At 31.4% G+C, this 26,710-nt stretch overlaps 1 protein-coding gene across 6 annotated transcripts in view; it reads right to left on the bottom strand.

Annotated features, from left to right (window-relative positions):
* Positions 1-223: 223 nt before the first annotated feature.
* The window catches only part of LOC143071214 (5-hydroxytryptamine receptor 4-like), a 69,174-nt gene continuing 42,687 nt past the window's right edge, over positions 224-26,710 (bottom strand). For 2 of the 6 annotated variants that reach the window (XM_076245381.1, XM_076245385.1), the window contains 2 exons: positions 16,218-16,277; positions 224-1,881 (listed from right to left, as the gene is read on the bottom strand). In XM_076245381.1, coding sequence (XP_076101496.1) covers positions 596-1,735 — 1,140 coding nt within the window. In that variant the 5' untranslated portion in view covers positions 1,736-1,881; positions 16,218-16,277 and the 3' untranslated portion in view covers positions 224-595. Of the gene's footprint in view, positions 1,882-2,380; positions 2,443-7,016; positions 7,280-16,217; positions 16,278-25,111; positions 25,327-26,710 lie in introns of those variants that run through there. The other 4 variants (XM_076245387.1, XM_076245384.1, XM_076245383.1 and 1 more) reach the window with 4 other exon arrangements.

Raw genomic sequence — 26,710 nt, 5'->3', positions numbered from 1 at the left:
GCTCACTCTTCAAGATCATCTGAGATCATCCAATTATGTGGTGGTGCTTGTGTTACTCAGTCTTTTGTTTTCAAAGTTGTGTACGGTTGACTGTTGTTGTCATCTTTTTCAATTTTCGTGAAAAGGTATTAACGGATTTTTGATTGTCCTGTCGTCCGCCTAAATTTTGCCGGTGCTATGGTGTTTTACATTAATCAAATATCGTTTGAAGAAAATGAAAACATTACAAAAACACAACCTTTATAGCTGTGAAATCAACATACCAAAACTTATACAAATTAATAAATAACTGAGCATTAAATAATTAATACATAAACGTATGAAACCTGTGAGGTCAAAATAAGCACAATCGTTGTCCGACAAGATTCAGTAAAGAAACTATAGGGTATGATTTAGCAACGTAGTTAATGATTACTTAGTACGCTCTGAAAAAAAAAAAACATCTATTAAAAACTAATTAAAAATAAGAATTAATTTCTTTTCATGGAAGTCCGATTAATCAAATTAAGTTAAAATTGGGTTTACTAATACAAAAAGTAGTTTTGAAAGCAACTTAAGTATATAAATTAGACAGCTATCACAAACACAACCAGGATTATTCATAAGTACTTCCGGCACTGAAGTTAGACATTTCTGTAATAGGACTATGCGGGTCATGGTTCAATGAAGAATTATTCGGTTGTAAATGAACATCGGAATTGTCATGCGTGTTGAATATGTCATCATTATACTCTCGAACTCCTTGGCATACTTTAAATGTCAGTAAACGTTTGAATGCTGTTTTGTATGCTCTATTAAAATTGTAGTAAAGGAACGGATTAAGCATTGAATTAACATATCCCAGCCAAATCGCTGTTGTAAAAAGTGCATATGGAAGCTTATATCCGATCAAAGGATCTACAATATTCAGTATGAAAAATGGAAACCAGCAGACACAAAAGCAACCCATAATAATAGTGATTGTCTTGGCGGCTTTCGTTTCTCGCTTTAGTTTACCTTTTTTATGTTTATGTAAATGAGCTTCTAAACTATGGATATGTTGCGCTTGCTTTCTGGCTACTTGAAATATCTTTATATTGCTTAGAATAAGAAATATAGCAGGAATGTAAAAAGCTATAACTGAGCAAATTATCGAAAATGGTTTGTTTACTATGAATCCACAAACTTCTTCATTTGGCGGAAAAAGGCAATCATGCAGTTCTTCGATTCCAATGAGATTCCATTTAAACAAAATTGGAAGAAATGATATGAAAATAGGCGTTATCCAACAAGCAGCCAACATTAATCCAATGATGGTTTTGCTTATTCGTTCATGTAAAAATGGCCGACATATAGCTAAGTACCGGTCTATCGCTAAACATGAAAGATGCATGATGGATGTCGTCGTGAACATAACATCAAGACTTGTAGTCACTAGACATAAATCTTTACCTAGCTGCCACACTTTATTGTTATATTGTTGATATATTCCAAATGGCATTACAAATACGGCCACCAATAAATCAGCAACCGATAGGGACACAACGAATGCATTAGTTATTGTCTGAAGACGTTTATGTGTGTATACCGCTATTATAACTAAAGCGTTGCCACCAGCTGTCAAAAGTGGAAAGAATGTCAATACTGCCGTCAAGAAATACCTTGTTTCTTGGTCCAGAAACGGTGGAGGACCGGCAACATTTGCGAGTATTCCTCTACAGAACTCACTAATATTAGATGTTGTCGCGTTAGACATTCCTGGTAAAACATAACTAAACTATCATGAATTAAATCCTTAATAGTATATTCTATTCAGTATCTTAAGGTTGTTGATCTTGATCTAGATTTTATTTGATGCAGCGTCTTATGATCATTGGTGTACACCCATCACTATTTTCATATCTGAAAATAAAATCAAAAGAATTTAAAATAAATCATAAGCATTTACGTCTCTTTTTATTCATATCAACGACATGTTAAACATAACTTCAAAAAGTACAATTTCTGTATAAGAATAACCGAGACCAGAATTCAGAGAAAAAAAACCCCAACGAAATCGTGACAGCATAATAGAGATGTTAATATAAAAAAAGTTTCTTGGCTAAAAGTAACCTTGTATCCAGGTAAATTTTTTTTTGGTGTTGGTAAAATTAGAGACATTTTTGGTTTATTGTTGAAAACAAACGGACAGATTAATACCAGTTGAAACTTATAAAGTTATCTTGATGACAATAACAAAAAAGTATTCAGTTTTAGAACTTTATTACAGATTAAATGCAAACAAAAAAGCTGCACCAAAAGCGTATCAAAAACTGTGTATAGCATTTATTTTTTTTACCGTATTGAAGATTAACGATTATTGTTTCTAAATATACATTAATCTCCACATAATAATTAACACGACATGACTTATTCAATGTTTGAACTACACGTGATAACTTCACCATCGACACAACTGCATCTCTATAATATATTTAGATTTGACATCCAGACAATATTTGCATTTATTTATTTGTAGCATGTTATTATCATCATACTCGTGTATAAACACCTACTAATATTAAGCTATTAACCGTTAATCTAATAATAAATCCATATACATACTAGACATGAAGATTTCAGTGTAGATACTTGTAATTATCAACCTACTTTGTCGTAATCTATTTAGAACTACAAGACGCGAAGCACTGCTTGACGTATATAACATTTCACAAACCCTGTTTCCATCAACAATTTATGTCTTTGCTTTTTTTGTCTCAGTTTATCTAAATAATAAGGATTTTTTTTTTGTATTTTCAATTTCAATTTATAACAGAGAATGCTTAATCCGGGAGATTAATATACGAATGATTTGATTCTCATCCATTAATTCCATAAAATATTTTGTTAATATGCATTTGAAAACATACTGTTGTACGTAGAAGGAAATATAAGGAAAAAGTAAAATCACAAAAATACTGAACTTAGAGGAAGATCAATTCGGAAAGTCCATAATCACATGGCAAAATCAAATAACAAAACGCATCAAAAACGAATGGACAAGAACTGTCATATTCCTGACTTGGTACAGGAAAAGTAATTTACATACGAACTATTTATTCAGTTCAATCATAAATATGTGTATGGTGGTTTCTGTTTAACGAAGATTATAGTTTCAAACTAAAAGACGAGCGTACAGACATTTCAAGGAGTACAGTGAGAAATCCGATTATCGTTTCTACAAAGGTGAACCATGTACGTAAATATTATGAGTAGTGTATTTAAGTAACTTCTCACATTTTCAATTCCGATGCTATAGTTATAGGGACTGAAAGGAATTGATCATGCTTTTCCAACTGAGGGGTACTTCTAGTGACGTCTGCAACGTGTGGTATGTATCAAATACCCAAATCGTCCTTCGGAAGATTCCTTAATGGTCAACATGTTTTAGTTATAAGCTGTTAGAACAAGTAAATCCCTAATGATTCGTTTTTTTTAGAGTATGTTAATTTCAACAATATGCTAGGACTTAAATTCGCAACCCTATCCCCTCTCAATATTTTTTAAACTGTCAACTTCTGTATCCCCATTAACCCTTCTTTCATCTATAATTTTTATTTCGTAATATCTTAAATTCATCATTTTTTGTTATTGCCTAGCTATAGCCTTTGTGTGCTGCTGGGGCGTTAAACACCTACGATAAATTAATCAATCTTCCACTTGCCAAAGTAAACTTCTTCGTTGTTCATACTCTAAGATATGGCTGTAAGCTCAGGAAGAAAGATCTTCACCAATCGTAATAAGTTATTGTCCATATAATGGCACAATTGTTTCTTCTATGTCCAAATGAATTAAAAATACCGTTCTATATTATAGACGTCTCGAGATAGACGTGTTATCTAGTACATTCGAAAAATGAATTGGTAAAACGTATAATCGTACCTGTGAATTTTGTCAGTTCAATAATAACATTAAATGTCTACCACTGAGTTTTGATAGCAATTAAGGGTATACAATCTTATTCATATGCACTATATAGCAGTTTCCAACCGATTAAGCTATTTAGAAGATTCTCTAACAGTTCGACATCATTGCAAATAGATTTTTGTTCACAAATGTTATATCTTGAAGTCAAATGTACTTTTCAGAAGAGTTTGAACACATATGAAAACTGTTTAAACCTTACATTTGTTGCACAATGAATGGTATCATTATAGAGATAAATGACTAGTAATCTTGATTCAGAAGAAAAAGTAACAGTACCATAGTTCAGATGAATAATACAGAAAAAAGACAACATTAAGAAAAATTGACGAAAAAGTATTATGTTGCTATCAAATTGAGTTTCGGCAATTTTTTTTAACAAGATTATTTTGTAAACCGTTCCATCTATTGGTATTATATGAAGTAAAAGATTGCCAGAGCAATACATTCAGGAAAGAAGCAAACCCGCCCCCTCCCCTTTTCCAAAAAAATAACCACCAGAAAAAAAACCGAACTAATTATGCTATATCAAGTACAGATAAAAAGGAAGAAGTAATATAATAAATAAAGGCAACAGTAGTATACCGAAAGTCACAAATCGATTGGAACACAAATATCCGGATTACAAACTCCATCTGAGGAAACCACATCAAATATAAGAGGAAAACAACGAAACAAACGAAACACTAAAGTGCAACAAAAAACCAAATGACAATGATAAGTCAGACAAAAAAAGTGAGACGCATGCTACGAATAACTAGGCATGAACACATAATGTAACGTAACGTAATTGAATGGTATTGCATATATATCCAGAATATGAATCACCAAACTCATAAAGCAGACTGTGACATCAAAGTGAAGCATTGGAATGCGTGAAACGTAAGATTTAACAAATAATTCTAATAGTTACTGGAAAAATCATAAAATTAAAATGGCGGTATAGCAAGGTCAAATAACCTTATGCCTAATAATCCACAAAAATATAATTTGTATCACACCTGGCCCAAAAATATTGTTGTACTACTAGTATTTAAAGTATAGTCAACTAAACACAGTAACACACAATCTCTTTAGATGGAATAATTTTCAAAATATTCTGTCTCAGGGGAGGTGTTATATGCTACTGGTATTGCTTTCAACTTACTAAAAATAATTTGTTGAAACAATTAAATTTTTGATTCGTCAAATTAACTGTTGATGTTGAGGTCAATAAAAATCAAATTTACAACTGCAAAAGATGGAAACATTACAACACTATTATGTACAGATACTATTATATCAATTTCCCAAATGGTAGTTAGTATTTCAACTATCTAAATTACAAGTTCTATCTCATAAACATTTTTAACTGTGCACACACTGAAGGCAATAACTAATCCAAAATGAGCTCAATATCGGAAAATCAAAAAGGACACAAATGAAAATCAAATCCATAATTTCTGTGTTAACAAAATCTATAAAAATCTTTCAGAAGTCCCATAGTGCAACATACATATAATTATCAATATTTTGCAGATTCTATTCTTCCTGATAATGTGTCAGTCTTTCTTTTTCTAAATTGAATTCACATATATTTTAAAATTAATAAAAACTATGCTTAGAGGGACGAAAGATATAAGAAAATAAGTTTCGAAAGTAGGAAATTACGCAAATTTGCCCTTGCGTTGCGGGTGGTCGTCCGCTAGTTAGATTTTGTTTGATTAATCCATATTTTGTTAAATTATCAACTGACTTTCCTTAACAAAGCCTAAGACTCCTTTTATTTTTTTTGGATTTATCCTTCCCTTTACATTAACCCATCTTTACCTTTTAGAACAGATATCTCTTATACTTTGGCATGAAAGGGTCGTTGAACGTATAGCGTTGTCACATTAGGATATATTATATGACAGTAATCATAAAACAATGTTCCAATTAGCATGTCGGAACCCATAAAGCAATTCAAGCTTTAAACAAACATTTATATAACATGTATAACGAATACAATAATTGCTAGAGTTGAAAATTGTATATTACACAGTAAAAACTTTAATGCTAATTACAACGGGCACGATACATGTCTACAGTGTATGCTCGATACTAAACATAATGGAAGTCAAGTAAAATAATCACGAGGAACAAAAACCAAAATGCTCTAAACAAAAGTCAAAACCTTACAGCTAAACTTTGCCCTGAGCTGTTGCAACCGAATACACATTTAATGAATTCGAACCAGAAATTGAATTTTAAAGAGAAAGGAAAATTACATCAAAACGCCCACCAAATATTACTATCAGAGTGTCAGAGCGTCAAAGTAAAAAAAAATGATAAATGTACAGCTCAACTAACCTTTTTTTTTTTAAATTATACAGTTTACATGGAATAAGCAATACAAATTAATAGAAAGTCAATTTAGTTTATGAAAAATGAAGAATGAAATGATAAAGTCAGACAGTCACATTGGATGGACTAAAAACAAAGGCAACATCTTACCAAGTGACAAAAAAATATATAATTCAAATATTTGATATTGCACGAAATTATTTGTCGACATTTCACTGATATATTTTAGTTCATTGCACTTTAGCATGAGGTTCTAATAATTAAAAGTATGTACGTCTTTTATCATAAGACGTCGGGAAGCTATTGGTTTAAAGTAAGAATTTCACCTAAGGGATTTATTTCGTTGTAAAGTTACGTTATTTCCCAGATTGAATGTATTTTGAAGTAATTATTCATTAATTGCATTTAATTCTAATACATCTTTACAAATGAATTCGTTCAAATAACAATAGTTCATTTTCCTCAGGGAAAAGGTTGTGGTAAAAATCCCATGAGTATCATGCAATAATTTATCTAGAGATTAGATATAATATGTTTTTTTTCAAATTTTGTATAATGAATAATTAAAGCTGATATATATAACATCAACAAAATCACACTATTCCTACAATAATTTCTGTGAACAATCCCCTTTAAAGATAATTTCTCTAACAGCGTTATCCACTTAAAATATTTAAGGATATGTTGTTGACAATTAAAGTATGATAACAAACAGCCTTAAAGTATCTCATATAAAATTATATACTTACCACAAAAAGTTAAAAATAAACCTAAGTCCAAAATACATTAAAAGCATATTTTTATCCCATTATTGCATTCGAGTTACACACGTAAGGACGGTAACAGTATTGTGCCGAATGTAAACTGATATTCATCAATGTCAAATGTTTGAGCATAATTCTTATTGCAGGCAATGTTCTAACATCTTACGTTTTTCTCAGAGACATGGTATGTGATATAACTTAGCAAAAGCTGAGGTGCAAACCAGGAATGATTATTTATTTTTATAATGTGTATGTGTACGTAACCCTATGGTGTTCCTCTTAACGTCAAGATTACAATTCGTTATGACAAATACAGAAAAGAAACATGTTTTTGCTAGGAGATAAAAGATTGTTGGTTAAAAATAGAAAGCAGGAACAAATTCAGACAAGGAAATATTTGACCCGTGATTTTTACGTTGTATCTTCCATTTATATATGAAAAACACGATAATTATAATAATATTACCAACATACGGAAATAAAATATCGCACCGATCCTCTTGCTAAAGTATTCATTTTGGTCTGATCAACCTTAATAAAACAATACCGGATAACGTTCCCTTTCCATTCAGTAAAAAGTAACCAAAACAATATCAACAAAACCAAAAACCCACTCATCAAAAGTAAGAAAAGGGGGACAGATCTTGGTTCGAGTCTATGAAAAAAATTGTCTAGTTTTGTAAAAGGTAGATCATAATTGTTTTCTTTCAAATTGAGAGGGTGTAACGAGCACTCTACTACTGTTGCCTCATTTAGCTCACTAAAAGACTTACGAATTCCCTGTACTTAAACTTTGGGAACAGAAATGAAGTATTAAATTGGAAATACGGATGCAAAACAAAGTGATTCAGAAAATAAAGGGCTGCGCTTTAGCGCATGATACGCCCATTGCTCTTTTAACTTGTCTTTTATGCTTTAAATGAATTTATATGATCAACTAGAAATATATATACAAATCAAAAGGGATGTTACATTAATATATTCACCAAAGTTTCATAAAATCCCCCTTTTTTAAGTATAAAAATTCATTACTTAAGAAAACGTAAAATCTAATATTTATAAAAATGGAAAGGGAGCTTATGTCAATAGATATAAACAATTTATCAAAGTTGCATAAAATTTTGTGAAAGTGTTAGTTATTGTCCCAAAATTGGAAAATTCCCCCTTTTTTAAGCATAAAAATTCATAACACGGAAATGTAAAATCTGAAATTTATAAAAATTGAAAGGGACCTTACATCAATAGATATAAACAATTCACCAAAGTTTCATGCACATTGGTGAAAGCCTTTTGAGTTATTGTCCGAAGTGTTGAAAATCCCCCCTTTTTTTAATGAATAAAGCCCCATAAATCCAAAACTTAAAATTTGAAATTTATAAAAATTGAAAGGGAGCTTACATCAATAGATATAAACAATTCACCAAAGTTTCATGGACATTGGTGAAAGCCTTTTCGAGTTATTGTCCAAAGTGTTGAAAATCCCCCCTTTTTTATGAATAAAGCCCCATAAATCCAAAACTTAAAATCTGAAATTAAAAAAAAAAAAACGAAAGGGAGCTTACGTCAATAGATATAAACAATTCACTTAAGTTTCATGGAAATTGGTGAAAGTGTTTTTGAGTTATTGTCCGAAGTGTGGACGACGGACGGACGGACAGACGGACGGACAACGGTATACCATAATACGTCCCGTCTAAAAGACGGGCGTATAAAAACAAGACGACATAAATAAAGCAACCATGGTGGTATGGTGTAGATGCCAAAAAACAGTAACCCATACAAAAATTGAAGAAAAATTTGCAAAGAAAAGTCCATTTAAGGGACGGTTATCATGGGATACCACTATATAATTTTGAAGAAGCGATGCATTGGAAACACAAATACACCAACGATCAAACAAATTAAAAAAAAAAAAAACACAAAAAGGGACAAATATAAACTAATTGAGATTAAGACTTTCTTTAAGTTATTGCAAGTGCAACTTGATGTAGATTTTGGCAGCTTGATAAGGATAAGTCAATTTACATTAGAAATAACTTCTACAAAACAAACTATTTTAAAGATAAATCATCAAATTGCCTTTAAAAAATAAATTTTCAGAAGACGAACATATATAAATATGTCTTACAATAATGTTGGATAATTTATGAGTAGAACATGGAAATCACTTAGTTTTTGTAATCTAATCAAAGAAAACATAGAGCAAACGATTTGATTTATCGCTAAAAATATCAAAGACTTGTTAAGAGTAAAAAATGGTATTTATCCAACATTTTGACGTTATTTTTTTTTACATAATTGAAACTGACATAGATTCAGCTATCGGTGTTTAATGAGGTTACAAAATAAAAACAGAATTTCATTTGATGGTTTAATTAAATAAATATAAAGAAAGGTGAAAAGCAGTGCGTGCAGTTATGTATGACGTACATTGCAGAAGCCATAAAATTAAAAAATGATATTTATATTTACATAGAGAATATTTTGATTATTATCATAATTACAACAATTCAAAACTCTGAAAAATGATGGATTTACCACCGTATTATGTTTGGCATTCAAATATTGTGTGGAGAAAATTTTATCCGAGAACTCCGATATTCATGCCAAACATTTACAAAAATTATGCTTTCCTCTTATTTATCAATCAAATTGCTTTTTATGTTTTTAGCATAAACATAAAAGCGGAAGTATATATTTTCTATTACTTTCTTTAAGTTAAGCTATGTCGGTAATTGGAATGAAAACGAAGATTTTATATAATAAATAAACCACTTAATTGATATGGGAGTAACTACTGAACTCAAATAATGCCAATAGTGTATATTAAGGCTTGTATGGGTCATGTCAAAAAATATGCATACATGTATTAACCCGAATAAATATCTACACCATATGCGAAAGAGCTATTGTTTCGAATAGTTTAAAATTTTATAACGGTAAATTAACTCAAAATGGGCTGTCTGTTTAGTTGCTAATAACCCAAGGGAATGAAACTTCCATAAGCAGTGCCATCGACCCATGCAGTTGTTCCCTACAAAAATCTCCTCAATGGTGTTTGAACCAAAACTGTAAGAAGCCAAAATATAATAGAAAGTTGAAGAGCAAAACGTTGGGTCAAAGACGGATAGGGTCGTTTATGCCTGAGGATAGAAACATTAAAGTGTAACGAAAAGTTAAACATCGTACAAAGTAATTATTACGCGAAGTTAGCATTCAAGTGTTCATTGTTCAATCGAATATGCCTTGCGTCCTTCATTCATGTGTATTATCCTTCTCCTTCAATTTTATTAAGCACTGTATTTGGCACAACTCTCCGGAATTTTGAGATAACTAATGCTCTTCAACTTTGTATTTGATTTGACCTTCGGAGTTCCAAATGTTTTAATTCTTGCGCCATTGATGAGTTTTATATAGACACAAAACAAGTTCGGTATACAAAATAAGAAGCTTTGTATCTTTTGAAGAGTTTTTACATGTTTGATACTACTTCTAATAGACCTTTCATCCGAAAATGTATCGCCTACCAAGGAGTCAGTACTTTTGTGTTGACATGAATATCATTGATATATTTTTATTTTTTTTCAATTACTGTTCATAACATGTTAAAATTAACTTAAACACTTAGCTTTATCTACCCTCCGGTATATATTGTCTTAACTGTATTTGGCAAAACATCGGAATTTTCGAGTTTTTAATGAAAATTAACTTCTGTACTTGAGTTTGCCTACAGCATCTATTGATTTGAGTGACTGATTAGTCGCATGTCAATAGCACGATCCTGTACGTGTATGTGTTACAGTAGGACCAAATACGTGGTTGTTTCAAAATAGGACCATACCTAGATGTGTTTGGTAGGACCAGACACGTAAATGTATCATAGTACGACCAGATCTGTGGATGTATCATAGTTTAACTAGTAACTTGGATTTGATATAGTAAGACCAGATACATGGATGTATCAAAGTAGGAATAATTGCTACGTGAATGTTTCACAGTAGTACCAAATAAAAGAATGTATCATAGTAGGGCCAGATACATCGATGTATATAGAACCAGATACATGGATGTATCATAGAAGGACCAGATCCATGGATGTATCATAGAAGGACCAGATACATGGATGTATCATAGTAGGACCAGATACATGGATGTATCAAAGTAGGACCTGATACGTGGATGTATCAAAGTAGGACCTGATACGTGGATGTATCATAGTAGGACCAGATACATGGATGTATCAAAGAAGGACCAGATACATGATGAATGTATCATAGAAGGACCAGATACATGGATGTATCAAAGTAGGACCTGATACGTGGATGTATCAAAGTAGGACCTGATACGTGGATGTATCATAGTAGGACCAGATACATGGATGTATCAAAGAAGGACCAGATACATGATGAATGTATCATAGAAGGACCAGATACATGGATGTATCAAAGTAGGACCTGATACGTGGATGTATCAAAGTAGGACCTGATACGTGGATGTATCATAGTAGGACCAGATACATGGATGTATCAAAGAAGGACCAGATACATGATGAATGTATCATAGAAGGACCAGATACATGGATGTATCATAGTAGGACAAGATACATGGATGTATCAAAGTAGGACCTGATACGTGGATGTATCATAGTAGGATCCAGATACATGGATATATCATAGTAGGACCGTATACGTGGATGTATCATAATAGGACCAGATACGTGGATGTATCATAGTAGGACCAGAAACATTGATGTATTATAGTAGGACCAGAAATATTGATGTATCATAGTAGGAACAGATACGTGGCTGTATCATAGTAGGACCAGAAACATTGATGTATTATACTAGTAGTAGGACCAGATACGTGGATGTATCATAGTAGGAACATTGATGTATTATAGTAGGACCAGATACGTGGATGTATTATAGTAGGACCAGATACGTGGATGTACCATAGTAGGATCAGAAACATTGATGTATTATAGTAGGACCAGATACTTGGATATGTAATTGTCCAAGAACCATAACTCTACACAAAATCATCAGACCGGAACAAAATTCAAACTTGATCTGTAACTTATGATGATAAAACTATATACCAACTTTCAAATCAAAATATTCAAGCATGATAAAAAGTGCGGAAAACTGATTATTTGAGTAAATTTTTAAGGTCGAAGGACCATAACTCTGCACATAATCATATGACAGTATCATAATTTTAACTTTATCTGTAACTTATCATGATAGAACGATATACCAAATTTCAAGCATGACGAAAAAAAGTTAAGAAAACTGATTTGCCGGACTGACGAATGGACAGACAAACAGATGCACATCGTAAGTAGGGGACTAATACATACTACGTGAATGTTTCATAGTAGGACCGGACAAAATTATGTATCATAGAATGACCAGATACATGTTTGTTTTATAGTAGGACCAGATACGTGGATGTATCATATATAGTAGGACAAGATACATGGATTGTTATAGTAGGAACAGATTTTGGATGTATCACAGCAGGACTAGATTCGTTCATGTATGATAGTAGGGACAGACACAAGGATGAATCATAGAAGAACCAGATACATGAATGAATCAGAGTAGGACCAAATACATACGTGGATGGGTTAAAGAAGAAACATGTATGTTGGTGTATATAGCTACTACGTGGATGTTTCACAGTAGGACCAGACAATGTTGATTTTTTACAGAAGGACCAGATCCGTTAGTGTAAGATAGTAGGACAGGATCCGTTGATATATGATAGTAAGAACAATTACATTGATGAATTATATTAGGAACAGATACCTAGATATACCATATAAGGACCAAGTGCGTTATTGTGTTATAGTAGGACCAAATACGTTGATGAATCATAATATGACAAGATACGTTGTAGTATCATATTTGGAACAAATACATTGATGTTTCACAGTAGGACCAAATACTAGTATGTTGATAAATCATAGTAGATCCAAATATTTCGATACATCCCATTAGGACAAAATACGTGGATGTACCATTGTAGTGACGATATTCGTCGATGGATCATAGTAGGAACAAGTATGTGGTTCTGATATGGTACATTCATGTTCATGGTTTATATATGATACATTCAAGTACTTAGCTCAATACGGTTCATCCATATATTGAGAATATGATACATGCCCTTACTTGTTCCCACTAAGATGCTCCCATTGACGTTGTCTTTAAATGATACGTACTTGGTCCTTAATGATATAGCTACGTACGTAGTCCTTTTATGATACAGCTACGTACTTAGTCTAGTCATAATAACTCATATTATGATACAGCTATGTATTTTGTCTTTTTATGATACAGCTACGTACTTAGTCCTTTTATGTTACAGCTACGTGTTTGGTCCTACTATGATACATCCATTAATAACTGTCCTACTATGATACATTTGCATTACCAAGTCCTACTATATCTTATAAAGATTGTGTGGTTCTGACTACTTTTGCACCTATATTTGTTTGTTATTAACTGGACTTCTGATATTTGACCTTTGCTAGGTACTAAGTAGATGTAAAATTTATACTGCAAAGAAAATTCTAGGTCAAAAAGTAGACCAGAAAGTAAATTACATAAACCAATTAAACTGAGATGCACTTGATCACATTTACAATAATAAGACAGTAATTAATGGAAATACAAATTGAGTGCTCTATTTATTAGGAATTTGTTTATACTGGGCTCTGACAGAAAGACATACATCAAGAAAATTAATTTTAGATAACCGTTACAGTTAATCAGCTTGATATTAGGCATTTCAAATATAATCTCTTATGATATTAAAAACTTATTATGTTATCAATATCATATTGACCTTGCAAAGTGCAATGTCCTCTTTTCATGTGCAACTTTATACATCAAAAGAAATCGGATTATTTTTCAATTCGAAAAAACTACTTATCAAAACGGAAAAAGGCATTTATGAACTCATCAAAATACCACTTTAATACAAATGCATTAGACAACCTAAATGTATTATGAAACAAATACTGTTGTATATAAAGTGTATTTTATATCAGGTGTGTCATAAATAAATGTTCATGTGCTTCTAATGAAAGAGTTGCTGTCACGATTCTGTTTTGGATGCTTACTTCTATAAAGAATCCGAGTTGCTTCCATTTAAAAAAATACCAGAAAAGCTTCAATTTAAATGTACACATATTAAAGCGGCAAATCACTTATGACTGCTCTTTTAGAACCAAGCATGGACACAAATCGACATTTCAGACAGTAACTTATATAAGAGGTTTACTGAGCTTGACAAAAAATGATTAACTAATGTGACGTGTTGGATGTTCTTTTACAGTAATAGATATTTTGATTTGTAGTTCCACAAATGTACAAATAAAAGTAAGGATATATCGCATGATTGCCAATGAGACAACTATCAAAATAAAAATTAATATTTATCCCTCAAACTTAAAAATAGGATGTGAATAAAAAAAAAAAGCGAGAACTTGCGTATATGACACAATTACCCATAGATATATCGTGAAAAATATGAATAAAGCAAACAACAGTGCATCTATGTTTTTAATTGAATCAATTTTAATGATAATTTTCTAATGTGCAAACTTTTTCGTAATATGAACACCTGCAGTGCATGCACTTTATTACTGTATGCATAATGTCTGCATTATTCATAGTTCTCAATAATGATTTAATTTAAATGACTTCTCTAACAATAGTTTGGTAATAAAATCCTACTAGATATTGATGATAAAACAGGAATGTCTTGTTTCTTTTTAGAAATTAAATTGAATTACCAAAATGTGTATAAATTCACACGAATCTATTTCACATACAATGATGTTTGTTTTTGACCATTATGATCATACTATTTTTATTTTGTTCATCGCATACTTTATCTTTTGATTATGCAAATGACACATCCTAACTGACATTTGAAATGGAATTATACAATTACAAATTTGTAAACAGTTTCCCAAACAAATCCCTTCACAGTGATAGCAAAGCATCAAGACATGCACATTTAAATTACTTAAAATATGTAAATTAGTAATAGTGAATATCAGTTTCATGTTACTGGTTTAGAATGTTATGTCTTTTCGCTTTACTACTGAATCGATTCAAAATGTAACGCAATATTCATCCGTTTGAAATGATCAGGGTCATAAAAGAAGTCCCAAGAAATATGATCGAATACTTTCTTCTATCGTTTTGATTTTCTATTATATTTTTTTGGCTTGCCATTAATTAACTATACTTCCGGTTATAACTTCTTTTGATGCAATATAGATCTTTATGTTTTTCTAAATTGGAAACTAATTGATAAACTCTTCAAACGATGTTTCTTTTTGGTAATTGAAGAAGAGAAGATATATAGTAATTTCTATGTAACTTTATGATCCATAATTTCTGTTAACATTTAAACAAGTAAATTAGATAAAGTTGAGAATGGAATAGATCTATTTGAGTAAAAAAGGGGGACTGGTACGATAAATTAGAAACCATCACCGCAACCAAGAAATTTCTTTCTTCAAATAACTTTTATAGTCAATTTAATTTTAGATAATTTGATTCAACATTCTGTAATTTTTCTTTTTCTAAAAAAATAGTGTTGCGTCTCTTTTCTAGTAGTTAAGTATATTTTGTTTAATGCATGAACGGTAATAGACGATATTGCCTATGGTAAAGAAACGCTGGAATGTGACTTTTATGTGAATGACCGAAACATAATTTGGATTTTAGTCAAAAAATAATTTTGAAAATATACTAGATCTGACATAATTTATAAACACCCTGTTGTCAGAATTTACCTTATTATTGTTTGGATACTAAATCACTATTGCAATTCTTTTCCAGCAATAAGGCTGTCAAGGAGTGTAAAATACTGGTTGATAGTTGTCTCACTGGCAATAATACCACATTCATTTTTACTCGATCAAAGGTTGAATAACCTACAGACCGAATTGAAAAGGACTATTTATAACATAATCAAAACCAATAAAACAAATCCTACCCGTATCACCCAAGGACCCGATTAATGTCTTGACCTATTCAGTATATGTTCTTTGTATAACATTCCAAGTAATAAGGTATCGACTGATGTGTTCTTTATATAAATTCTTTGTATATATCCGTGGGCTTTTGTTCTCGCCAATAGGCACAAAAATAACTTACTTACCTCTAAGTATTAGATGAATTCCTGGCACAGACTTGACGTTACGTCTTCATTATTCATATTCTGTAATAAAACATTGTGATAATTATGACTTCTGCACAAGTTTTTTCCATAGTTATTTCTCGTGTAAGAATGTAAATATTTGAGTCTGCCAAACAGTTTAACATGTTAACAGACTGAAACATGTCATAGTCTAGATGTACTCAATCTATTATCAACAGAAGGTGGAGGAGTTGATTTGGATGTTGAGGAATCTTCATTGCTTATATCATTTAACTGCATTTTTAACTAGCATTTTCACATAAAATATTCTCTTTTTTTTCAGAATCGCACCATTGCTCCAATATTTTCCTAAATACACTTCCTTTCGGAACACGTTGACCGTTCTAACTGCGAATATGTTTTCGGTATACGGTACTGGACGTTTAGGAAACGACAATTTATTATCTATTGATCACATATAGTTTTATTCTTTTCCCAAAATACAGTTTTCACAGTCTGACCTTTTATTATCGATAAACAATAAAAGTAGAAAATATAATGTCATGTCATAAAATGTCTGCTTAGATAGCTTCAAACTTATTCCATAAATATCTTCAAACAAGTTAAACGGACCATGAAAAGATGATCAGTTGTGATAAATTATTCAGTATTTTTTTTGTTAAAGATCAAAGTTGTATCTAGTAAAAAGGACAACCTTATTAAAATCGTCAAACTAATTAAAGCAATTTAAAACCAATATAGCATTCAAAGGGAAACAAGGAGACAGCCACCGATACAAGGGAGGTAATGAGTTAGAACCAGGACAATATCTGTATATCACAGAAATAATAGACGTAACAATTCGTAATGAGTTAGAAACAGTACAGTATCTGTATATCAGAGAAATAATAGACGTAACAATTCGTAATGAGTTAGAAACAGTACAATATTTGTAAATTAGAAAAATGATGGACGTTACAATATCATAAAACTCAAAGGTCATGATAGAAATAAATACCTTAGTGTATAAACAAACGGATATCTGTACTTTTATAACAGATCATTTTTCTGGTATGCAGCACTACCTGCAGAGAAGGTGTAAAGTTTGTTCACCCCTTGAAATCATCTAAAGTATTATGAATGTATCGATCAATGTCCGTCAGATTGTCAGAGCTAACAAGACATAAGTCTGTTTGAGATCATTCCATACCAGATTTATGATTTTTTTTAGACCTCTTCCAACTTTTCACATCTTAGTTAAAACTACAAATAAATAAGTACAAGGATAGCTATATCTTATACGAACTTAATATTGCCACTAAGACATAAGCAAAATCCTTACCAAAAACAACATATAAAATGACTGCCAAAGAAACAACTTTCTTTCAGAGACCAAACAACAAAGAAATAATCAACTATAAACAAAAAACATACAACATAGCACTTTTTGAAAGGCCCCGACATTGCAAATGCAAAACAATGCAAACGAGAAAACTAACGGTCTAATTTATGTAAACAAACCTAAACGAAAAATACGATATCTAGCAAAAAACAACAACCATTGAATTGCAGGCTGACTTCGATACCACTATTGTCGTGTGATCTGACTTGGATACCACTATTGTCGTGTGATCTGACTTGGATACCACTATTGTCGTGTGATCTGACTTGGATACCACTATTGTCGTGTGATCTGACTTGGATACCACTATTGTCGTGTGATCTGTATTGATTGTGTCCTATTCTGTGACAGTGAATTCGCATGGCGGACGTAGTAAGAATGTCAGAAGATTCCAACTCTACCTACACCTCGGTCTTGCTTCTTTTGGAGTTCATACGATTTCCTCAGATTGTGTGTGTTAGCTTCAATTGTCTCTTCCTAATCGATTGGAACATCGGAAAACTACTATATATATCGCCTTTATTTGGACATGTTTCATAGCGGGGTAAACATGTTTGTGGGGGCCCAACCTTCCAATTTAACCGGAGACAGTGGTGTTCTAACACAAAATAAGAACAAACTATAAAAATCAGTTGGAAATTTTAGGGCTTGAATCATCAGATCAACACAAAGAACACACATTCTCCAAAAGCAACTAACAAAGACTTAAGACATAACGTACCTATCTAAGAGTACTCGCAATTACTGAAAACAAGTTCAAAGCCAATAATAACTTATATAAAATAATTTTTCCAATACTAAAGTATAAAACACTACACATCATTTAGTTTAATAGGTCAAAAACAGTCAAAGAAACAATTGTAAAAATCAATGCGATTTGATTAAAAAAATATATGAAGGTTAAACTCTACTGCTTTCGCAGAGATTATGGAATTTTTAAAACTACAGTAAAGTTCTCTATTTTTACGAAACTGCTCAAGTTCAAATCCATTAAACTATATTACATAATATTCGAATGCTTTAATTCAATACAACAGTAAATTAACAGTTGAAAAATGATGTATTTTTTACACACACTATGAGGAGCTGTGCAAACTCAATAACCTTCAATTAATTTTAGTTGTATATTGATGGGAATCGTCAAAGCTATGTGAGTATTTGATGTAGTTAGAGTGAGCTGATGATCGTCAAAGCTATGTAAGTATTTGATGTAGTTAGAGTGAGCTGATGATCGTCAAAGCTATGTAAGTATTTGATGTAGTTAGAGTGAGCTGATGATCGTCAAAGCTATGTAAGTATTTGATGTAGTTGGAGTGAGCTGATGATTAAGTTAATTATGTAGAGAATTAACATTTAACACCCGTTACAGCACTCCGATGAAAGAGTTAATTATGTAGAGAATTAACATTTAACACCCGTTACAACACTCCGATGAAAGAGACCTTCATTACAACTATACGAGTTTATTAATATTTTGCTGGGATGTGAAACTTGACAATTTTTTACATGAATCAACCACACAATTATTATACATCAATCTGTTTTATAACTCGTATATGAATTCTGAGACTAATGATAGATCTTAAGTTTACACCAGAGACGTGCGAAATTACAGATCCACTATCCCTGTCTTGGCACTGATAGCCGTTAATATGATGAAAATAAAGGCTGTCCTTTATTACAATTTTCCCAAGCCACCAATCATGAAATATATTGTAATGTTCCATTTATGCATAACGACAACTGATTTAAATAAAGTGCAATGTCGACGTCTATATTTTACATATAAAGTGTAATTAACGAAACAGATATCTTCCACAGATATTATATATCGACGAGAAAGTTTAAAACACATATACAAATGCCAAAATCTGATAGATAGTAATAGGACTTTCGAAAATTGATGTTTAATAACAACATATCCATGTAAAAAATAAAACGAAAGCAAGCGTTATTTTCTTTTTAAGAATAACTCGATGAAAAATATTTTAGAAGTAACGAAGAAATATATTATATAACAATTGCCATTGTTTTCAAACTTTTGAACTAAAAAACCACCGCAGGCATTATATTATAATTCATGAAGATATTGTATTAAGATGTTTTAAAGCGCACTGAGGAAAAAGCCGACAAAAACGTATCTAGATAAACGAGTTATAAAGATATGGATATAATTCAAAATCAATTTTCACAGATATGGAATAAAAAGTGGCTACAAATACAACACAGAGCACCAACCGAATACAGATATCATGTTTTTTATATTGATTCTGAAGTCAAATCAGCATCAAGGCGAACTTCCAATCATAAACAACATTTTGCTTTTAACGTTAAGTGGGATATTTTACGCGTAAAAAGAAGTAATATAATGATAAAGCGAAAAAAGTATGATTATGAGAAAGGGAAGATGCTATGATATTTAAATAGCAATGGAAACATCAAACACGAGCTGTTTTTCCATAGGTATCCGTCAACTTGCATGCTTTAAACACACTCTGACAAATCAAATGCATATATATACTGACTATAAAATACTCAGAGAAAACGCTGGGATGAGTTTGTCTGGAAATACATAAATACATTCTCATGACAAAAAGAAAAAGGTAAAACAAAATAGTCCATTTGGGATTAGTTCATGTAAGTAGCAATGAAGCAAATCAACATTTTTTTTTTCAATTTAAACAAAAGTTTAAGTGAATATCATAAAAGAAAATTATTATAAAAACTAAACCTAACAAGTACCGTTCTTTCACTCCTCGACCATTCTTAAACAAAAAAGGAAATGAAATCACATTAACAATGATATAGCATGTCTATTAAATACCATAATGTCATAACCATGGACAGACAAACAAAAGACACAGACATTAAACTGTAGATAACCTCAGTTAGCTTGATTACAAATAAATGGACAATTCATAATGGACCAGATGATAAAAAACGAAGATTGAAAAATGCTTTATATAAAGAAAAAGTGAAATAAAAATATTAAAATAACAACTTCATCAATATAAATCTATGCAATTGCTAACAATCTCTAAGAAGTTTTTGCTTGAGAAGTATGTTTCGCTAACTTGCCGTTTTTACAAAATCATAAGCATCGTTAACCAAATAAAGCTTATCTATATTCCTTGATGATAACAGTTTGTTATATATCTCAAAATTCTGCTATCAATTGATTCTTTAATGATTTTCTTAATGAGTTATGATATTTTGCTACATCTGATATTTTAGCAACAGTTGCAGTCATTTGTAGATCGAGTCGATACGCTAAAATCACAAAAAAAAAAACCTTTTCTTTTAATCTGAAATAAAAAAAAAAAATCCAAGTTGAGTAGCAATTGTTCGCTTCGGACGCACGAACTTGATAAAATTTTATTTTGGTTTACCAGCACTGGGTCAATACCACTGCTGGTACATGGACTGTTGGTCTCTGAGAGTATTCATCAACTCAGTATGACTACATAAGGTAATGGAATACAAAAATACACTGCAAACGCTCAGCCGAAAACTCAGATGCTCTAGTCCGATAGAATATCAATATATGTAACAGAAGTCACTAAAAAATGAGGAAGTGTGTAAAAATAAGAAGATTTATGAAGATCAAACAAATGAAATACAAAAGCAGAAGTTTCTGTAATTACATAGAGAATATAAAAAGGTTTGTTTTAAATGTCTTCCTTCACGAAAACTGTTTCAGCGACCTATTTTTAATATTCTAGTAGTTCATTTTTTTAAAAACCGAGATTAGCCATTAAGACCGGAAGAAATCATAACGTGCAAAACACAATTTAGCGTCCTTCCATAAAAGCCAGGATAAATATGATAGCACTGAACATTCATGACACAAGACGGTTTCGATATAAGAGTATCCTTTATACGATAATGTTAACTCTAATACATTTGACACTCTTCATTCGCATTCAAAGTTAACAAATAGATATAGGAAGATGTGGTATGAGTGCCAAAGAGACAACTCTATCCAAATAACAATTTATAAAAGTAAACCATTATATGTCAAGAGAAGAGAGAAACAACGACCGTTGCCAGGATTCCGTATTAGTAATCATGTTTTTATAAGTTGATATTTAGCTTCGAACTTATTTGTTTTTTTGTAAATTTTGTTGCTGTACTTCGCGATACGTAACCTGTTACATGAAAAGAGACATTTTATAGTGCATTTAAAGGAATGACATGCTCCCTCGGCTTCATTTAATTTCTATCATTTTTGTAGGGTGTACGATAGTTTGATCTTACCACAGAAATCTAGAGGGGACAAAAGTCTAATGTCTTGTTTCCAGACCGTATGAGTATTTGGCCCGTACGCGTATGGTCCTAGACCGTATGCGTACTTTTCCAAAATACTCATACGGTCGGACTATACGCGTACGGTCTAATCTGCTTGGTTTTAAGAAGTTGGTAAACTTTATTTGATAAGTTGGTCAAGTTTATTTGATAAGTTGGTCAAGTTTATTAGATACAAAAGTATCACATATCTGAAATCTCGAATTATTATATTTTTTTTTAATTGTAATTGGAATAAAAACTTAATGTTTATACTATTTAAAAAAAGTGGCGTTAATTTAATCTGTTAATCCCCTTCATTTAGCATGTCGGTAATGCATGGACATGAAATTGAATATTGCTCGCTGAATTGAAGTTATTGGAAATGGGTTATATAATGGTTTTTTATCTGAGTCAGAAATTTTGCTTTGCGCGATCAGTTTTATTTGGTTTTTAACACTATCAATAAAACAGTGAAATCATTTTTTTTCCAATATTTAACACTTTTAGGTATGGGGAAAATCTGCCGGATTCAGAATATTTTTTTTGTCATCTGCTTGAACAGAATAATTTTTTTTTTCATAAAATTGGGGATCACAAATTTTTTTGGAAAAAAACCATACAACCTCTTAAAAAAAATGGACGTTCCTTAAATATAAGAAATCTGACGTTCCTTGTGGAAGCGTGCAAAAAAAAAAAAAAAAAAAAAAAGATTTAGATGGACAAATAAAGACATCGAATACAGAATTATTTAATTTCAATTGATTGAATTTTCACGTATTCACTTTATTCATCTAACTGTAATAATATTAATTTATAAAATTCAATAAAAATATTTTGATAAATGTTTGTCTAAAATAAACCCATATGGTTCAAATACATGTATGGTCCAGCTCGTACTAGACCGTATGAGTATACGTGTACGGTCCGACCGTACGGGTATGGTCGGACCGTACGAATATACGCATACGGTCCGGACCATATGCGTACGGTCCAAATACTCATATGGTCTGGAACATCAGTATCGTTGAATATATCACCCAGTGGCATGTTAGCATTAAGACTGATGTGATTAGGACGAATATTCATATTTTTTTTGCATGTAAATAACAAATAATTTAAAACTCGACAATACTGATCAGGACTCATTTGTAGTTTAAAGATGACAATTTAAAACGACTTAGTGAAAAATTACTGCTGAGCTTACTTCAAACAGAATTGAGTGTTAGTAAATGTAGAAAAAAGATTAATATTACATAAACTCAGTGGAGTTTGATGCGATCTAATGGTAGAATTACAAATATCAAAAGTTAATAAGCAAGAAGCTTGACACGCATAATTCAAGATATGCTTCATAGTGAAAATATCCCTCGCAAAAAAATATAACGGGAGGATTTTTAATGAAGAGCGAAATTCCTAGTCATCACGCAATACATTCGACAATACATTAATGCGGCTTAAACTTACGGTAGAATGTTGGCTACTATGTCCTAATACTGAAATGTATAAATTCAACATAAAGATTTGAAGTGGCTTGTCGAATGAATTTATGGTGACATGTTGTATTCAAGCAAATAAAACTATATTCTTTATATTGAGTATGTATTTAAATATTTTTAAAACTAAACACGGATATTTTCTTTAGTATTAAATATAAACGTGTAACTTTACGCGATAGACATAAAACATCAATTAACTAGCATTTAACTTGAGTAGGCCTTATTCATATGCTGCTTTTCTCACAGAACTAATATACTACTGACAAACGGGAAATATCTAAGTATATAGGAAGTACTTCACGCGTTAACGCCTTGTTTGAAAGAAATTAACACTTACACCTGTTTTAAATAAATTTCAATTATCAAGCGTTATATCTCGTGTGTGGTAGTAGGATAAGGTTATCATCAACAAACTTTATTCTCCGGTTATATAAATTAGAATAATTCTTTAATTCAATTAGGTGTTTGTTTTTGTTTTAAACGGAGAAGCACGTGTTTAATAAAATTGTGATTTTATCAGAAAAATGTAGCTAATATCGGGAGATCATTTAAAGATATTCAAAACATTGGTGAACGCACAAGCTACTATAAATTTGATTTTCATAAACGCTCATTAAATCAACGCGAATGTAAAAAGGGGCTCTGGAATTCCCTTCACGTTGTTTCGCTCGAGACAAACAAATATAAAAAAGTTAGAGCATCAAAACCGGACAGCTTTATCCGTCTAAGACAAACGTTGCATAACACATCTTTTCATCCTTGTCATCGAACACCATTTTTAAAAAAAGTTAAAATTTACACCCAGATACTTCTACCAAAACAGAGGCACTTTATTTTCTAAAAGTACACATCAACTTTGTTTTTGATCACAAGTTTGCACTGTTGTATATAAAACATGCATTAATTATTTTTGGGTGTGATCACATGGTGGTTAATGAGTACAATGTATAGCAGGAAATGCTATCCCTGTCAACACACATTGTTTAACGTATGTTACCCTCTCAACACATATTGTCTAAAGTCTGTTGCATACTCTAGGACATTGTTGCGTTACAGATGCATCAAGGATATGCGCTAGCTATCGTAGTCATAATTTCTCAGGAAATCGCTTCAAACTAATGAAAGTATATCTGATATGTGTAGTTCTAATTTCTTGTTAGGATTCTGCTATATCTTGGTCTTTTATTTTTGGGCTATATCTGCCTTTCAACGTTTGTTTTAGGTTTTGGGTTCCCAACACTTTGACCTCGAGCAGCATTGAAGCTATTGAATAGGATATTAACCTGAGTCGTATCGGGTGATTGTAGAGATTATTTTCGAAAAACGCAGCTGATGCAGAAATTTTGTTGACGTATATATATTTATTAACTTTTACATGCCACAAGCAACCTGAGGAGTGCCACATCTATTTTTTTACCCCTTCGTATATTCTAACGTCCCTATAATATCAAAGAGATGAAGAACATGTGTACGATGGTTGTACTATATAAGCATGATTAGACAGTTAGTAACAACTAGTTAGTATAAAAAGAAATTGTTGTTGTTAAAAAAAAGCCCGAAGAAGTAGATCGATTGAAACAAATCTTTCTTCAGGTTTATAGATTCTAATCTATTTTCTGCTCCTTATTCTATCATACCGTGAGTCACTTTTCAAAATACTACCCACTTTCTCGTTCCAAGTCCCCATGACCAATTGTCGACAAATATGATTGATATATATATTGCTTTACCTGAAACTTCCAATATTCCAAAGTATTCCAAATATAATATAATGAGAACACGGACACCATGTCAAGTCATTGCAATGTCCCTATTATCTTTTACTAATATAACCATAAATGTAATAAAGTCTCGTCCAGGAAGACATACAACACTTTGAAAGGAAATTAAAAAAGAAGCAACTGTCTTTAAGCTTCCTGGTGAAATAACTACACTATTTTAACACCAAGTGACACTGTTATTACGATATCGCTCGGTAGATAAAACCAAGGATCTCCAATTATAGCTTTTAATAAATAAGTAATAAGCACAGTTTATTAAGTGTAGGTAAGAAGTTATTCATGCATACTCATTCTTTAGTTATACATAAATTATAAATGTGACTTAGTTTTATGACTTTGATCAATGGAAACAAAAATCATTGCTATGTATTTTCTTCACAACTGATCTACTGATCTGTTAGATATACTTGCAGATAGTACCTATACTTTTATAGATTGTTCAATATAAACTGGTTAAAAAAACCAGACTGACATCAAAGCTAGCTTTATGTTTTCTTCAAATACTGTATACTACTGCACTGCATCTATCAATTAATATACAATGAGAACGTAACATTCATTTTCAGATATATATATTTTTTTTTATTAAGAATGAAACGTGAGGCAATATCAGCCACTTTAACCCTTGAAACAAGTACATTTCAAGACACCAGTGTAAATTTAAGACTCCGTAAGGTTTTGATAATTGTAAATACACCAACAACTGGAAACAACTTAATAGATTTAATTACAAACATACATCAAATCTTGATGAATATAAAGTGAAACACAATCTCAAATAAACATCAAATTCAAATTACAGATAAATAGGAAGGAACACATATCTCTAAAGTGAAAATTAAAAATCATATTAACTTTAATGACTTCCAGTCATAACAGGACTTAATTTATCATATCAAAACAAAATGCCCCTTAGACATTGATGTACAGTACAAGGACAGAAACTATTAGATTATTCTTTCACCACATTACAATGTACAGAGATCAAGGTAAAATTTACATCTTACATGACCACTGTAAAAAGGTAAACAATTTATATACACGAATGTTTCATATTTGTTTTTAATAAACAAGATTTTTTTATCATAATAGTTATAAGTAAACAAATTAATCATTTCTAATTTAATCGTAAAATGGTATTTGTTGTTTTGGAGTGTTGTACTTTAGAAATTATTTGAATGAACAAAACATTACTTCGTAATAGTTAAGAACACAATTCTAATATCAAAGCATATCCTAAATTATACAGAATAACGTCCAGTAGGCAATAGTTCAATCACGTTCATGATTTAAGACAAGTTTACGTGATATGGAAATGCGCCGATTCTGAATTTTAATGTATCATGATTTATGTTTTATGACAGTCCAAGGGTCAACTATTCATCCTTAACCAATATTAACACAGTCGACTACTGTGTTATCTAACTCGCCTGTGCTCTTGTTCCTGACTACAACAGCGAAACTATTTTAAATTTTCTAGTTGTTTTCCATGATCTGATCCGCGTCGCTAGGTAAACTCAATTTGCGACAGTGAAATCTACGATTTAC

The sequence above is a fragment of the Mytilus galloprovincialis genome, chromosome 4 (genome assembly GCF_965363235.1).
Source record: "Mytilus galloprovincialis chromosome 4, xbMytGall1.hap1.1, whole genome shotgun sequence".
NCBI classification, from domain to species: domain Eukaryota; kingdom Metazoa; phylum Mollusca; class Bivalvia; order Mytilida; family Mytilidae; genus Mytilus; species Mytilus galloprovincialis.
The sequence above is the reverse complement of the archived record's forward strand: the minus strand, read 5'-3'. Positions and strand labels throughout refer to the sequence as shown.